Source organism: Myotis yumanensis, unplaced genomic scaffold, assembly GCF_028538775.1.
Source record: "Myotis yumanensis isolate MYYU_CA2020_CCGP unplaced genomic scaffold, mMyoYum1.0.hap1 SCAF_9, whole genome shotgun sequence".
Taxonomy (NCBI): Eukaryota; Metazoa; Chordata; class Mammalia; order Chiroptera; family Vespertilionidae; genus Myotis; species Myotis yumanensis.
This window is the reverse complement of record NW_027223760.1, coordinates 85,050,607-85,067,592: the sequence shown is the minus strand read 5'-3', so window position 1 is coordinate 85,067,592 and position 16,986 is coordinate 85,050,607. Positions and strand designations below refer to the sequence as shown.

Genomic DNA, 16,986 nt, shown 5'->3' with positions numbered 1-16,986 from the left:
GAGTTCTGAAGTCCTGCTGGTCTGTGTTAGGTTAGGTGGCTCAGGAGGCGGTGCAAGAAATAGAGTCCAGTGAATCAGAAAAGAAAGGAAAGGAAAGTTTATTCTGCGTCCCCGGGAGACCCACGTACCCCCAAAGACAGGGCACGTGGATTCACGCCAACATGGAGGGGGGCGCTTTTTTTATACTGCGGTTGGGTGAGGGGCGGGGACATGAGCTGAGGTATTCAGTTGAGGAAGCTTCAGCTGCAGGGGGGTATGTGGATTCAGGGAGAAGAAACTGGTATCTGTGTCTGGCACGTTGATCTGTGAGAAATTCCAGGGGGAATCCATTGTCTCATCACATGTCTGCATGTATCCGATCCTGGGCTCTCTCCGACCTAACAGTCTGTACCCCGCCCTTTCTCCCTCGGGTCTGGTAGCGTGTGCTCACCTATGTCGGTGCTCCTGTGTTACGTTCTCTTGCTGGATTGACCCCTTTATTATGTAACCACCTTCTCTGTCCCCTCAGAGACTTCGAATAAAGCCGGTTTTGTCTGATGTAGGTATAGTCCTGCTTCCTTTTGGCTTCCATTTGCATGAAGTATTGTTTTCCATCCCTTCACTTCCTCAGTGTGTCCTTAAAGCTGAAGCGAATCTCTCACAGGCAGCACACAGGTGGGTCTTGTTTTTATAATCCATTCAGCTGCTCTACTATATATATAATTATATATATATAATTGATTTCAGGGAGGGAGAGGGAGATAGAAACATCAATGATGAAAATCATTGATTGGCTGTGTCCTCACGCCCCACACTGGGGATCGAGCCTGCAACCCAGGCATGTGCCCTGAACCAGGAATCAAACTGTGACCTCCTGGTTCATAGGTTGATAGTCAACCACCTGAAAATATTTCCACAGCACAGGGACGAGCTGCCTCCACACCACAGAGAGCTCTCACTGGAGTGGCAGTGGCACCCACGACTTGTCAGGGTGGCTCCTGTGGACTGAGTCCTTGTATGGGGTCCCCCACAAAGAATGCACAGCCATGTACCCTGGGTACCATGGAGCTGAGAGTCCTCCGAACAGGAAGCGGGAGGAAGGTTCCTCTGGGCACAAGCAGACCCGTGGCTGCCTGGTCAGGTATAATCCGTGCACTCAAAGTTGAGGTGCTGTGAGAGGGAACTTGCCAGGCCCACAGATGTTGCTCCCATCAGAGAAAATAATAATTTCTTCTGAACCGCATCTCCTTCCATTTATTTTCTATTTATTTTTATTTTTTTTCTCCCATTTTTCATAGGAAGCTCAGCTCCGTTATGATCTACGGGCCACGGTGGTGCCTGCAGTCCCCTGTTGACGGAACTGTCACCTGCGGCCACAACGGTACTAACAGTGAAAGACTGAAACCAGGAACATGATGGTCTTGGCCACGGCCGTTAGGTGAGAAAAGGAAATAAAAGGCACCCGCTGTGGAGAGCGGCTACAGCGTTCGGACAGGTTCAAGCCTCGGACTAATGAGAGGGCACAGTCCTCCCAGCACAATTACAGCCAAAGGCTACAGCTGTAAGCTGGACCTTATGGCCCGAACCTGCGGTCCCACCTGGCAGAGTGATGTGGGCTGTGGGAGGAGCAGCAAGTAAACAGAGCTTGATCAGGTGCATGTAACTGAGTCGATTCGAAACCCGGGAGAACGTTGTAACCACGCCCTTACTTTGCCTCGTGGGATCTGACTATAAAGACTTGGCTTGCAGGCTGTGGCGCTGTCTCTCCATCAGAGAGCAGCGTCCCACCCAGCCTCAGCTTTCTTCTCTTGTCTGTCTTTTCTCCATCCTTCACGGCCCCTCTCAGGTTCACCCGTGGCAGTGCTGGCGCGGCACAGCCCACATTGGAAAGGAAGAAGCAAAGCTCTCTCTCTGAGCAGGTGGCATGGCCTTGTATGTAGGAAATCATCAGGAATCCTCCAAAAGGTGATCAGATATAATAAAAATTCAGCAAGGTTCCACGATAAAAAAATCAACTGTATGTCTACACACTATTGAACAATCAGAAGGCAAAATTAATAAAATCCCACTTAAATAACATCAAAATAAAATACTTAGTAATAAATGTAATAATTTATTAAAGTTTATAAATTTTTAATATGAATTTATTCTGAAAACTTTAAAGCATCACTAAAACTAAAGGAGATCTAAATAAACAGAGAGGTACTTGTGTTTATGGATTGGAAGACAGTACTGTAACCATGGCAATACTCTCCAGATGCCCAGCTCACCCTTCAGGACCCCAGGGTCACACAGCCATGGGGCCCACCTCACCAACAGCGGGTGGTGAGGCGCCCCAGCCCCCACCCCCACCCCTCCACCCCCTCGCACATCAACACTTTCAGAAAACAGCCTGGTTTGCTCCATGTTATCATTTCATTGCATCTTGGGCAGGGTGTGCATGGGGGAGTGGGGGTGCACAGGGGCTCCCCCAGGAGGGTGAGGGTTGCAGCAACCTCTCCGGCCTACAGATGGTCAGTGTCCAAGGGCATCCATGATCTGGCTGGCTGAGCAGCCCCGCATCCCGAGGAGTGGCTGAGGGCCGCAGAGGGGATCAGGCGTTTCTCTGCTCTGGGGGAAGGTAGGCCAGGCCCAGATGTCTGAAGACGTCCTCCTCGGCAGCCGCCTGGAAAAAGGTCTTCTGCAACAGAGTGTGGGCCTTGGTGCTGGGCCGTCCACCATGCGGCTCCCCTCAGGACCCTCTCTGTCGGGTCCAGGATCCCTGCCTTCTGCCCCGGCCACATACCTGCTCCGGATCAAACAGCCCATGGCTGTTCAGCCACAGACCCCGCTCCTTCCGGCTAAATCTGCGGAGCTCCCGCTCAAAATGCTGGAGGGAAGAGAAGCGTCAGCAGGGCCACAGCCCGGCCCCCGGCCCCCAGCCCCACACGCACTGCCTACCTTGGAGCCAGTCCAGCCCAGCAGGGCAAAGGGAAACTGGCTGATGGGGGCGACCACCAGGTCCACACGCACAGCCTTCCAGGAGGGGTGGGGACTCCAGGTTCCCCCCTCGGCTGTCCCTGGGGGCCTTGGCAGACGAAATATGCAGAAGCTCTGCTCAAAGGTGTCCATGGAGTGGCCCTTCGGGGCCAGGCGGGCAGGGTCTCCACTGGGGCTGCGCTGATGCTGCTGATACAGGACAAGGCCCTGGGGCGGGGGAGGGGCAGGTGTGACCCACTGTCCATGCGGCTGGAGGGCAGGGCCCAGCAGCTCCCTGGAGGGCAGGGAAGCTCTCACCTGCTGCTCCAAGTAGTGCATCACTCTGGGCAGCAGCCCCACCTCCTGGCCCTCCTCGGGGTGGGTGATGAGGAAGTCCACGTCATGGCCCTGCAACTTCCCCCTGAGGGTCGGGTTTGACGTCCAGGCAGCCCAGGGACAGGGTCTCCCATTCCCTCGACACCCTTGCGTGTGGGAAGGTCCACCGCAGGGGTCGCCCGGGGCCCAGCCGCATGCACATCGCCTTACCTCCGGAAGCCACCAGCCAGGGTGACGGTGGCCCCAGGAAGGGCCCACCCTACGGCCGCCTCCACCACCTGCCGCAGGGCCTCGGCATCTGGCCGCTGGACGGGGCTGCTCAGGTCCTGGTAGTGCTGGAGGCCTGTGGGCACGGTCGGCTGCTGTGACCCACCCACCACCCCTCCTCCCTTTCAAACAGCAAACTTTTATTTAGAGATGACTGTAGATTCACGGGCAGTTGAAAGAAATCACAGAGGTCCCCTGGGCCCTCCCCCAGCTCCCTGACCTCAATCTTAGACCACAGTGTGCTGACGCTGGCCTCGGTGAGGTGGGGCCGGAGCTGATAAAAGGCACAAGGAGGACCTCCATCTCTGAGGAGCAAGCACCGTCTCACCCGTCCCTCCCACGACCCTCTGCTCTGACCCCACCGGCAGCCTCAGCACTCGGGGTGCGAACCTTCAGGCCCAAGCGGGGGGAGCCCAGTGCGGTCACCTGCTTTCTGCTGCTGGGTCAGTCTCTGCACCTGCTTCCAGACGTCGTCCAGCGTCCGCAGTCCTTCCCGGTACCACTGGTCAGCAGTCCTCACTCCGACCCCGAAGATCCGGGTGAAGAGCTGTTGGGAGGGTGAGGGCAGCCCCGTCAGTGCTGGGTCGCCCCACACCCCGTCCCCTCCTCCAGGAGAGGTCTCGCCCAGAACCCCCACTGTCACCAGCCACCTTGCAGCGGCTGAAACCCATCACTGCCTTTCTTCTTCACAAGCGCAAACACAAAGGCTGCGGGAGGCAGGGGGTTGGGGGAACGCCGACCTGGCCCAGCCAGGGGTCAGCACAGAATCCAGGCCAGTGGGGAGGACCCTACCGGAGCCGACCTCTCCCTGACCCTAGCCCCAGCAAGTCACTGCCTCTTACAGCTCGCTGGCTGGGTAGGCACCCGCCCTCGGCCAGGCCCTGAGAGCCCCTCCCTGGTAATTCCTGGAACTAAACCAGGTCAGGCCCAGGCAGTGGTGAGCTGCACCGTGGGGCAGGAGCACCTTCTGGGCCACACCTGCTCAGTGAGGCACAGGCGGAGGAAGGCCCCAGCCCTGCTTCCTGCAGACCCGCTTCAGCCGGCCCTCAGGCTGTGCAGACCATCCTTTCCTTGATCCCCTACCCAAGGGCATGGGCTGGCTCACTGTCACCAACAGAAACCTCACAGAAAAACACTGAGAATAACCTAATCATGTTGTTTATAAAATAACTAATTGTTAGCATACATCCCTGCAGGCTCAGATGCACTCTGGGGTGCCCACAGGGAGGCAGACGGCTCTGTCCTCTGTCCACGCTCCTACCTGAGCCCCTCCATCCTTCACACGTGGCTCCCCCCTCCTCAAAGCCCCCCTTGGTCCTCATAACATCTGGGCAACCCCAGGGCAGCAATGACCCCGCCTGTCCAGGAAGCCCTACTGCCCACAGGTGGCCCATCTGACCACCTCTGGCCAAAAAAGCAGGGCGTCCAAGCAGCAGGAGGGACACTGACAGCTCCGCATCAGACCAGAGGGGAGGGGCAAAGGACCGGTACGCCGTGGACCAGGCGGGACACACCAGGAAATGGAAGTGCGAGCTCAGGACAGAGACAGTCCAGTGAGCCCGCGCTCCTTCGTCCCCTCACGTTCTGCTGAGGCTCTGCTGAGGATCACAGAGCCGGTCACATACTGGAGGCCAGTCCATCAACAGTCCAACAAGGACAGGCAGTGCTGGGTGATCTAGAACATTCCTGTGCTCAAAACAAGCTTCTCCCAGTGGTCTATTTGGTTGCCTCATGAGAATCAGACATCAGCTGCCACTTCCTCAGAGGCCCCCTCTGACCGGTGGGTGGGTGGGTCCCTGGGGAGGACTGGGTGTGCCCCGCCGGGGTTGCCGGTGTACCTTCATGCTCTGGTACCGCTCTGAGCGCTGGACGCGCTCCACCTCCTCACACACTCCGTGTTCCAGCAGCTCCTGTGGCCGAGACAAAGCCAAGCCCAGCCTGACCACAGAGCAGACCCCACGCTCAGCAGGGGGCCTTGTGGGGTCAGGATCTGAGGGACTTGCAAATGGAGACTGTGCCCCAGAGCTTCTCCCTCAGATAAGTCGCAGTTTATGCAAATAATCACTTTAAAACATAGGTGATGAGCTCAATGCCACTTCATTTAAAAGCAAACTGAATTCAAAAGCCTCTTTGCCATGATGTGCTCTCCCGTGACGTGCACAAAAGCACGGCTTTCCTCAAACACTGCACTTAGGTGCTCCACGCAGGCTGCTCCGCCACATCCCGGACAGCGTGGGCCGATGCCAGCAGTGCCCGGGACCAGCCTGCAGCCCGAGTCCTCTCAGCCGCCTGGGCAGGTGCTGTGGCCTCATGCACATGAGGTGTCTGGGTGGAGGGTGGCACGCTGGACTGGGAGCCTGCGGCTCCTCCCAGCTGGGCTGCACACAGAGCCAGATACTGTCACCAGGCTCCAGCCTCCCCGACACCCACCTGCACGCACACCTTGCTCAGTGTGGTGAGCACCGACCTGGATGACCCTGCAGGAGTGTCCTCCGAAATGGGGCAGGCCCTGCAGCTGGCTCGGGGCTGTGACGGGGCAGGGCAGCGCCTTGAGCACGGAGGCTGCTCTGGAGAAGGAAAGGAGGCGGCCCTCGCTGCCTGCAAAGCCCGCGGCTTCTGCCAGCATCTCCAGCGCCTCCTGCAAGGAGGGGCCCTTCATGAGGGCAGGATGGGTGGGGAGCCTCACGCATCCCTCCAGCTTCAACCCCCCTGTCCCCGAGGCTGGGACAGGGCAGAGTGGGGAGTGCTCACAGGAGCAGGCCTGCCCCCAGCTCAGGGAGGCTGGGTCCCCTGGCTCACCGAGAGGCTGGTGTTGTGGTGTGTGAGGGGCGTGGGACGCTGGCAGGCATAGGGTTGCATCCACACTGGGTTTGGCAGCACCTCCCTCTGCACAGCCACCTAGGGACAAGCAGTGAACAGGCCACTTGGAAGCTCCAGGACTGGCAGCCCTCGAAGTCTTGCCTCGCCTGGCCAGTCACCTGGGCCTCTCAGGTACACAGGACAGAAGGAGCCCACTCTGAGGGGATGAGACTACTGGGGGCTACAAACAAGTGGCCCCCAAAGAAACAGAGCAGAAGGTGGGATGGCCTGTCATGGCGATCTGGGCAGAGCCCTCACTGCCCACCTCATCTGGACACGCCTGCCCGTCACCTGCCCAGCTCAGCTTCCACCTGCTGGGCCTTTCTCTGTGCCCAGCTCACCTGCAGGCAGTGCCGGCCCTCCACAGGGACCGGCTGCCCGGCTGCCATGCTCTCTGTGAACCAGCTGATGTCCAGCAGGGCCGGGTGGGTGCCACCGGGGGGCGGGGCCGGCCTGCTCTCCTGCCAGCGGACGGCCTCCTCGGCTGAGGTCTGCTCCATCACCACGTGTGTCACCTCGGAGCTGGGCAGAGGGAAAGAGCCCGTGCCCAGGCCTGCCACCCTCCGGCTTCACTCCGCTCCTGCCAGCCTCGGCTCAGCCGGGGGAGCGCTATTCATTCCTCAAGCGTCACCTGGTCAGGAGGCGGCCCCGCCCCCAGGCAGGCACCTGCCACGACCCCGCACCTGTAGGCGTCCAGCACGCGGAAGCCCTTGGAGAGCGCCAGGCGCGTGAGGAAGGCCCGGCGGCTGCGGCCCATGCGCGGCTCCGCCAAGTAGATGGCGACGCCGGGGAAGCGCACCGCGGAGGAGGCGGCGCAGGGGGTCCCGACCCGCGCCGGCCGCCGTCTCGGGAGCATCGGGCCTGGGCCTCGGGCGGCGTCGGCAGGAGGCAGCGGGCAGCGGGCAGGAGGCAGCGGGCAGGAGGCAGCGGGCAGGAGGCAGCGGGCAGGAGGCAGCGGGCAGGCGGAGGGGAAGGAAGGCGGTGGGAACCGACTGCAAGGGGAAGCGGCGCGGGTCTCCACGGCGGGACAGGCTCCGCCCCATGCAAATGAGGGTTCGGTGGGGCGCCAGAGGACACGCCTCTATGCAAATAGCACCGTAGGGCACGCCTCTATGCAAATAGAACCTAGGACACGCCTCTATGCAAATACACCGAAGGGCACGCCTCCCTTTAAGGGCGGGGCCGGGCCGGTGACCCGGGAGACCAGGTGGCGCGGCGTCCGGGAAGGCGCAGCGGAGCCGACACCGGAGCCGGGACGCGCTGGTACAGCGGCCGCTTCCAACCGGGAGGTTTCGGTTGAATGGCGCTGGGACAGCGGGCGGCCGTCGGGAAGAATGGAAGTCGAGGCCCTCCCTCACTCCTCACACCAAAATAAGATCCAGATGGATCAAACGAAGAAGGTTCTGGAAAGGGGATGAATGTTTTTATTGTCCAAGTGTCACCATAGCCTGAAACACGGAAAGAATGATAGTCTTGACTACATACAAGTTTAAAATTTAAAAGTAACCAGAGGAAAGTGTCTGTGACACATTTTGAAGCTAAGTCTAATTCATGTAATTATGAAATTGTCCACAGATAAATAAGGAACAATGATCTAATAGAAAAATTGGCAAGAGCAGCAATAGGCAAGTCACAGAAGAAACGCTGCTCATAACCGTGTGCCATGTTGCCTGACCTGTCCAATCATCAGAGAAGTGCACACACAGGCGAGACAAGCCCACCTGCCGCCTTGTCGAGCGTTTAAACACTTAATCACACGTGTTGAAGGTGTGAGGGAATTGGCAATTTGTGGGAGGTCTTTTTGAAAGCCAGTTCGACAACCATATCCAATTAAAAAAAAAAATCACAGCCAGCAATTCCTCTTCCAAGATTGGGATTTCGCTGAATCTACAGATCGTCTTGGAGATACTGAGCGTTCCTGTCTCTCCTGCTTGAGGCACTACGTTTTGGAGTCTCTTGGTTAGAGCAGTGTAGCAGACTAGGTGGGACAGGCCAGATGGGACCGGCCTCAGCCTTCTCCTCCATCACCCCACATGCAGCAGGCACGGGGCTGAGAGAGGCAGGTGCCTCGCCCAGGGCTCAGCCTCCCACACCAGCTCCTAGCCTGCCCTCCTGAGCCGCCAAACACACACCCAGGAGGCTCTGTAAAGGGTGGGAGCCTTGGTCGGTTCCACCCCTCCGGTGGGTTCCACCTCTCCTCAGGGAGCAGCCCTCTATCCCCTGAGGCCATTTCCTTTTCTTCTAATGTCCACTGTCTCTGGCCAGGGCACCTGGGTTCTGTCCTGGGGGGCAGAGGCAGCTTTTAATGATCCATCACACGTGAGTATTTAAAGCACTGAGCAACTTGCAAAATTGAAGAACACAGGCTTCCACAGGTGCAGTGAGGTTTTGTGAGGGTGAGGAGAGCCTCAGTGCCCACTGCGTGGAGGCCTGGGCACCAGCGGGCAAGGTCATGGATGGCATGCTCCTCTCCCTGGACCACCAGGTCACTGTCCAGTCAGATAGGAAGCTAAGACCTCAGGCCCCTATTTCCAAAAACCCTGGCTTGGGGTTCCCAAGTGCCTATGTCCCCAGCCTCCTGCTCCCCACACCAAGACCACCCCCAAAAAATCAGAGAGGGCACCCAGATGAGCTCCTTGCTGGCCCTTCCGGCTGCCCTGAGGGTTGTCAGCCCCCTCCCTGTCCCATGCTGTGCTGTCTCATCCTGTGTTTTGGATTAATTTTACCCAGATGGATGAGTTCGTATTTTCCAAGATGAATCTGATTCAGCTATTTCCTGTTCCCACGTCCAGCTCCTCGTGGTCCCTGCGGGTCATTTTTCAGAGCTCATGACCTTCAGGGAGTACCGCCTTTGAGGTTCACATCAGTGCTGTTGGCGCAGCCCTTGGCCTGCGGGGCCTGGACTCTGCCTGGGCTCTCGGGCCACCCGCCAGGTCCCTGTCTTCTGTGGCCTGCTTGCCAGCCGAGTTCCAGCGACACGTGGTCAGACTGCTGATGCTGCTGGATCGAGCTCCTGAGGGCCGCTGAGCCCAGCGTGCTGGCCTCCGGTGCTGGCCCGTGCCTTCCTGAGCGATCCCCACATCACTGAGGATTGGGCTACCTGGTTTGTCAGTCAGCTAGGCCGACATAATAAAATACCACGAACTGGTGGCTTCAACAACAGAAACTTATGTCTCATCGTTTTGGAGACAGGAAGTCTGGGACCAAGGTGCTGGCAAGGCAGTTTCATTCAGGAGCCTCCTCTCTTGGCTTGGAGGGGGCCACCTCCTCTCTCACACGGCCTCTGTGCAGGTGTGGAGACAGACAGAGAGATCTCTTCCTCTTCTAAGGCCACCAGTCCTATCAAATTAGGCCCCCACCTTTATGACCTCATTTAATCTATTAGCTCCTAGAGCCCCACCTCCAAATATAGTCACATTGAGGCCCAACATAGGAATTTGGGGGCACACAGTTCAGTCCATAGTACCTGGTGTATTTGTGTCCCATGGGTGCTATCCAAATTACCACAAACTAGCTGCCTTAAAACAATAGACATTTATTCTCTCCCAGGTCTGGAGGCCAGAGTCTAAGATGAAAGTGTTGAAGGGGTTGGGGGGGGGACCCTTCCTGCCTCTTCTAGCTTCCGGTGGCTCCTGGGGTTCCTGGACTGTGGCTGAGCCCTCAGTCTCTGCCCCATTTCTAATGGCTGCCTTCTCCGTTTCTTTAAAAAAAATTTTTTCTCTTTATTGATTTTTAGATAGAAAGGAAGGAAGAGGGATAGAGACATTCATAAGAGAGAATCATCAACCAGCTGCCTCCTGCACACTCCACTGGGGACTGAGCCCGCAACCCGGGCATGCGCCCTGACCAGGAGTCGAACCATGAGCACCTGGTTCACAGGTCAATGCTCAACCACTGAGAAACACTGGCCGGTCCCGTCTCGTTTCTTATAAAGGTGCCCGTCATTTGATTTAGGATGACCTCATCTTGAAATTCTTCATTACATGTGCAAAGATCTTTATTCCAAATAAGGTCGAATTCAAGGATCCACATGAACATGAATTTGAGGGGCCACCATTCACCCTGCTCCCCTGACCTAGGTTCAGCTCTGGACTCTGTGGTAGATGCCAAATGCCTTTAAGCAAGTGCATACGCACATAACAAGGTCAGTGCTCTCTGCCAGGCACTGTTCTAGGCACTTCCCAGGCATCAGTGAGCTCACTGAGGCCCAGACCATTCCTGTCCATGGATGACATCCATGCTCCCATTGTAATTTACTAGGGAGGAGATGGAGATGCAGAGAGGTCAAGTAACTTGCCTGAGATTGCACAGCTAGTGAACAGCAGTGTGGAGATCTTGTCTTGGAGCAACACAGCTGTGCTCCCCACTCTGACACAGCACTTCTGACACCGATGTGCAGGCTTTCCACACGGAACAACTCTGACACCAGCCGGGTGGTAATAAGGGAACCAGTGTGGCTTTGGATAGGATATAAATTAAGATAAACTCTGTGGCAGAAAATGTTATGATTAAGAATATTTGGAGTAAAATTAGTATAGTGACATATAATTTCGTGTCTGGGCTTCTTTGGCCAGGTGGAATTGACCAGCAATAATTATAAGTGGTAATAAGTGGTTCGTATAAATAGTGGGGTGGATGGAGAATCGAAAAAGAATATTGTTGACAGGTCCTACAGTTCCCCGCAGTCACTTCACATACACACACACACACACACACACACACACACACTTAGATGCCAACCTTGTGTCCAGGTTGGCACCTGTGCTTCTGACCAACCAGCTATAAATTGGTCGGTTAGAAGCACAGATGAATTTGATAATTTGTTAGAATGGACTCAGGTAAACAGTTTACCTACTAGATTACCAGCCCATTACCAAGGACGCACAAAGACGGCTACAGGAAGAGGTAACAGGGCGAGGCTGGCAGGGTCCTGAGCCCAGAGGTGGCTGTGCCTCCCGCACATAGACGTGTAACAACTCAAAGCTTCCTGAACCCTGTACCTCGAGGATGGCCAGGAGGCTTCATCATACAGGTGGGATCCATCATCAACAGTCTCCCCTCCCGAGGGTGGGGGCAGGGCTGAAGGTTCCAAGCTTCACATCGTGGCCTGGTCTTTGGGGTGACCAGCCCCATCCAGGGACCCACCCGGATTCCTCTCATTAGAACAAAGCACACTCCTTTCACCGAGGAAGTCCCAGGGGTTTCCGGAGCTCTGTGCCAGGAACTGGGGGCAGAGACGGGTGTGTATGTTTATTATCATCTCACAGATGTGACCCAGTGCTCCTGGTTCCACCACAGACCTCCCATCTATGTGCTTCTGAAACAGCTGGCCAGCCGTCTAACAAACTGTTACCTGTTCTCTCTGGGAAGTGGGGTGGTCTGAAATACGGTACAACTTATCATCAGCATTTATTATTTTGCCTTTCTGTGTTTTCTAATGTTTCTACAATGAGCACACATCACTTGCATTACAAAGAACTTTGACATAAGAAAAGTGTTCAATGGGCCCATAGCTAGGAGCTGGAGGAGTCGGGGAGTCGAAGCTTTAGCCAGGTGGGGTGGCAGCCAGGGTGGGGGTGGGAGTGGAGTGGGCAGGGGGCACTGCAGGCCCTGGGGCTTCCCAGTCTCCAGCCCTGTCTCTGATGACGGCAGCTGGCAGAATCCCAGCCCCGGAAGCAAGTTGCTGGACCACCCTGTGTCCAGCCAGGCAGACAGGAGCCATGAAGCCCCGCAGCACCAGCTCGAGCGGAAAGTGGCATCTGAAATGACACCGAGCGGCCAGCAGGGGGTGCTCTCAGCCCTCGTGGCTCTCTGAGCCCTCAGAGAACAGTCCGTCACAGTTTCCTCTTGTTCCTGAATAAACCGATTTTGCTGGAGAAATATTCGTTTAGGTCAACAGTGGGATCAGGCACCACCACCTCACATCTGGTCTGTCACCAAACCTGGTGGGTGGGGTCCCCCCTGGGGCCCGTCAGTCACCCCCAAGTCCATGCTGTCCAGTGCGTGCCCAGCTGTCCACGGAGCAGGCCCCACGCTAGCCTCCCCTCCCTCCCTGTCACTGTTCTTCCCAGGCCCCTCAGCACCCACCTTCCAGCTCCCAACCAGTGGCTGTGCTGGCTCCTCCCTCCACATCTACGGCCGGGGATCGAGGGCCCTGCCCAGCCTCATCCCTAGGCCAACACCCTGCACCTACAGCCCCTGCACCACAGGCCCTGGCCTCCCTGTCTACACTCAGCTGCAGGAAGCCCCATGGCACACAGGACAGAACCCAACCAAGTGCAGGGTTCTCAGAGAAACCGAACCTAAAGGATATATAGAGAGATTTATTATGAGGGATTGGCCACATGATTACGGAGCCGTGTGCTGTCTGTAAGCCGGGGTCCCAGGAAATCTGGTGGTCCAAACCCGGAAGCCTGAGAACCAGGGACTGCCATCTCCCCCCTTTCACCCCCCCCCTCCCACCACACACACACTGGCATCTGCTTTCTCAGCTCACGGATTCAGATTTCAGATGAGGGGCTCTCACCCACAGCTGCCCGGGGTCCCTGACCGCCCAGTGGGCGCACTTTAGCTGCCACAGTGGGTTTCTATTCTTTGCAGCCCAGTGGCCCTGCATGAGAGCAGTTCCCAGCCCCACCCACACTGGGACCGTCTTTTTTTTTTTTTTAATATATTTTATTGATTTTTTTACAGAGAGGAAGGGAGAGGGACAGAGAGTCAGAAACATCGATGAGAGAGAAGCATCGATCAGCTGCCTCCTGCACACCCCCCACTGGGGATGTGCCCGCAACCAAGGTACATGCCCTTGACCGGAATCGAACCTAGGACCCTTCAGTCCGCAGGTGGACGCTCTATCCACTGAGCCAAACCGGCTAGGGCTGGGACCGTCTTTTCATCTTTGATCTAGGAAAGTAGTATTCAGCATATTTTAATTTGAATTTTCATGCCTTTTAGTTGGTCAACATGTTTGCATGTTTACTGTTCACTTATGTTTCTCCTTTTGTGAATGGCCCAAATGGGTCTCATAGCTCACTTTTAAAAAACAGGAACGAAATCAAATTAACTGGAAAGGTGTAAAGAACTTTATTTAACATTTTTCCTTTACCAAGACTTTCTATTTCCAGGCATAACTTCTCAGGTTTATCACAGGGAATCCTTGTGCCGTTTCACAAGGCAGAGGCCTTGGCCAGCTCCTAAAAGGCTCACCTCTGACCTGAGGGTTGCAATTCCTTTCCTGTGGTTTTGTTTGCCTTTTAATTTCATTTTCAGTATATTTTAAACAGAAAGCTAAAGTTGTATGCAAGCAAAATTCTTGATCTTTCTTTTTCTTCTACAGCCTCTGCTTAGAATATAAACACAGACTCCTGTTTTCTTTTAATACATTGGTGTTCTCTTTAACCCCTGCATCTAACCTTCGGGAGGCACGGAGATGACGGGGTGATTGGTTCAGGAGATCCCGTCTGGAGCTGAAAACCCTCCTTTCTCCACCCATGGACTCACACAGGTCTCCTCACGCTTCCTCCTACACCCCTGTCTTCCGGCTGCTGAGTTACTCATGGCCCTGGAAGCCAGCCTCCCGCCCCCTCAGCCAGGCGGCCCCCCTCCCCACGGCTGTGGTGACCCCCCACTCTCCCCAGGGGCTGGGTCCTGTGGTGAGTGGAAGGAATTTGGGTGAACTCTGCTCGCTCAGCAGTCTGGGCCTGGGGAGCCGGGCGGGGACACTGACAGTGGAAAATCACAAGTGGTTCTCAAGTTGTCAGAAACCAAGGAAATTGTTCTGCCGGTTGTGCACATGGCAAGACATCATCCGGAGACCCCAGGGCCCCTGGCTCAGGAACCACCTCCTTGTGGGGCCCAATAGCCAGACTGGAGACAGGGGTTGCTTCTAGCCCCTCCCACCAGAGGGAGGGGCAGAGGGCAGGGCAGGCCTGGGTCCTTCTCCTGAGTCCTGGAGAGGGGCTGGGGCTTGACCCTGGAGCCTGCTATCCAGAGCCCCGGGTCCTGGGTCTCCACCCCCAATAGTCATGCTGGGGAGCTGGGCCACGGAGGAAGGCACTTTGCAGGATCCACTTGGCCGTCTCAGTATCGTGGCTTCCCTCCCGTTGGGGCCTGGCCTCCAGTGATTGAGCACCCAGGACAGTCTCCTCCAGGCCTCCCAGACCCTGTTCCTCTCAGTCCCTCATCCTGCGGCTGCCCTGCTAGCTGGTGAGGTCCCACCTCTGCCCAGGCTGAGGCACCAGCAGAAGGGGCCGGTGCCCGGTGGCCCGATGGCCCAAGCCTAGGGAGCCTGAATGCAGAGAGCGTTCGGTCTGGCCTCAGAGGCCTCTCCTGACCCCTTCCGTCACTGAGGTGCTGTGACCGGAACACGTCACTTCTCGCTGGGCCTCGGTTTCCTCACTGAGCCTTGGGGAGGATGGTGCCCGCACTCAGGAGCATCAGTCGCTGCCCATGTGCTGCCCACGTGCCGGGGCCTGCACTGGAGACTGATGTGGGGAATCAGCCTGGGGCAGAGACCCCAAGGCAGGACTCCATTCCTGGGCCAGTGCCCCCCGTACCCTCTGTTCCAGGCCCCTCGCTGACTCCTGTGCCCTCCGCCTGACCCTCCAGGGGGAGGCTGCATCTCTGGGCACCTTGCTGACTGCTCCGTAGAGACCGGCCCCATGACAAGCAAGCCACCAGGGACACGTGCTCCCACGTGCAAATGGCCTGGGACCCAGGTGAGGAGCTGGTGCCATTGGAGAGGGTGTGGGCGGGGGTAGGGGGGGAAGGTGCTGATTTTTCTCACTTTCCAGCCACAATGGCATGAAATGGATGGCAGCTCCTGGCAGGATGGCCTGGGACTCTGGAAGCTAAGGTATGGCATCTGGCTTGCAGAGATTTCTGGGAAACCTCTCACATGGGGGCAGGGATGAATTCCCTGCAGGGGTCAGTAGAGGATCTTCATGGAGAGGCCCCTGGGCTCAGGACCTGTCCTCCAGCCCCTGCATTCCCTGGATGCGGGGAGATGGAGGCTCCAGGAGCAGGCCCAGCCCCTCCCAGCTTCCTGGAGCTCACAGCTGGGATGGGACTGGCCCTCAGGCCTCCAAGACCCAGCATTGCCTCCAGGTCCCAGCTGGGCCTGCTCGATGAGGACCGTGCAGGTGGGGCAGAGGGTCCACCAGGGTCACACCCGGAGCCCCTGGCCCCTCACAGGTGAGGGAGGAGCTGCTCACTCAGGACGGGCTTCTGAGATGGGGAGGAAGCAGGAACCCTGTGGTGGGGATGGGGAGCTGTCCCGTCTGCAGTGTGAGCAAGTCAGGCTGTCTCAGCAGCCCCCTCCCTGTCTGTGGGCCTGGCCCCGCATAGCGGGAAGAGGGTGGGTTCCATTCCTGCTCACTCCAGTGAGGGAGCTTCAGGCTCTGCTGGGGCGGGGGGAGGGGCATGAGGTAGAGCAGCTCTGGTGCCCGTGTGCCAGCTTTGCCTGCATGCCCCCTGTGCCCCTCTCTGCAGCCTGCGGGGCCTCTGACTGCACAGCCCTCTGAGATGACTCTGTCCCCACCCCTGGGTCGGGGAACCCCACCCTGGCTCCCCCAATAACTCTCCTTCCCCCTCTGGGAGCAGCGAGGGTTGATCTGCCTGAGTGGCCTGTCACCTTCCCTCCCTAACAAGCCAGTTCTACTTCGGTCCCTCAGGCAGACCCTCCCTAGGAGGGAGGAAGCTGGAGGGGGGTTCCTAGGGTGTCCAGCAGACCCCCAGACTGGCCCACAGAGTCCTTACACAAGGACACAGATGCCCTGCCTAGGGGTGGGCACTGGACCCTGGAAGGGTGAGCAGCAGCCACAGTGGGCAGGAGCCTCCCACCCCCACCTGCCTCTCCCCCGGGGAGTTGGTTTCGATGCTGCCTCCTCAGCACACGGGGTCTCCTGACAGGCCCTGGCTGCCTCCCTGCACCCAGACACAGCCTGGGTCTGAGGGGCTCCATGGTGTGGTCTTAAAGGTAAGTGGGGTCTCAGCCTCACCCACCTATCTGGCATGGAGAGCAGTCACCCTTCCTCTCCACCTGCCCAGACCCTCAGGGTGAAGGACCCCCCCCGACTCCCTGGCCCCCACCAGGATCCAGGGCACCCAGGAGGCCTTTGCTCATGTTCCTGTTGGTGAGTCACTGTGGCTGAGAAAAAGGCTCTTTCTATTCCTTCCTAATGCTTTCATGGCTTCTATTTTCCCTGGCAGAGCTTGCGGGCCCAAATCTGATCCATGTGGGAGCCAGCTGAGCCGGCCTGGAGGAGTGACGCTCCCCAGCCTCAGCCTCCCTGCCTCCCACTCTGCAGGGGCCAGAGAGCAGATTCCATGAGAGCCAGAGCAGTGTGATTCAAGGCTCGCAGAGGACATGTATGGTCAGAGCTGGCTTCATCTGCCTGCTGCCAGGCCAGCCTGGGGACACATGGCAGAGCGGGCACAGCCAGGAGCAAGGCCTGATGGGGGCTCGCCCAGCACACTTGTCTCCCAGGGGAGATGGTCCTGAAGTTGTACGAGGCATAGCTAAGAGGACCTGTCCAACCTGCACTCGAGGACACAGGTGAGGAGCAGAAGGTGACACGGCCATCAGAG

At 57.4% G+C, this 16,986-nt stretch overlaps 1 protein-coding gene across 3 annotated transcripts; it reads right to left on the bottom strand.

Annotated features, from left to right (window-relative positions):
- Positions 1-2,477: 2,477 nt before the first annotated feature.
- On the bottom strand, positions 2,478-7,353 carry POLM (DNA polymerase mu). 3 transcript variants are annotated; one of them, XM_070425244.1, is made up of 11 exons: positions 7,083-7,346; positions 6,741-6,921; positions 6,340-6,438; positions 6,008-6,178; positions 5,379-5,450; positions 3,967-4,087; positions 3,484-3,616; positions 3,256-3,358; positions 2,920-3,165; positions 2,765-2,848; positions 2,478-2,659 (listed from the first exon to the last, which is right to left on the bottom strand). In XM_070425244.1, exons 1-11 carry the CDS (start codon positions 7,253-7,255, stop codon positions 2,573-2,575), a joined length of 1,470 nt encoding a protein of 489 aa, XP_070281345.1. In that variant the 5' UTR covers positions 7,256-7,346; the 3' UTR covers positions 2,478-2,572. The 3 variants fall into 3 exon arrangements, with proteins under 3 accessions (XP_070281345.1, XP_070281346.1, XP_070281347.1); XM_070425245.1 differs by having other exon boundaries at positions 2,478-2,656; XM_070425246.1 differs by having other exon boundaries at positions 2,920-3,358; positions 7,083-7,353.
- Positions 7,354-16,986: the final 9,633 nt, after the last annotated feature.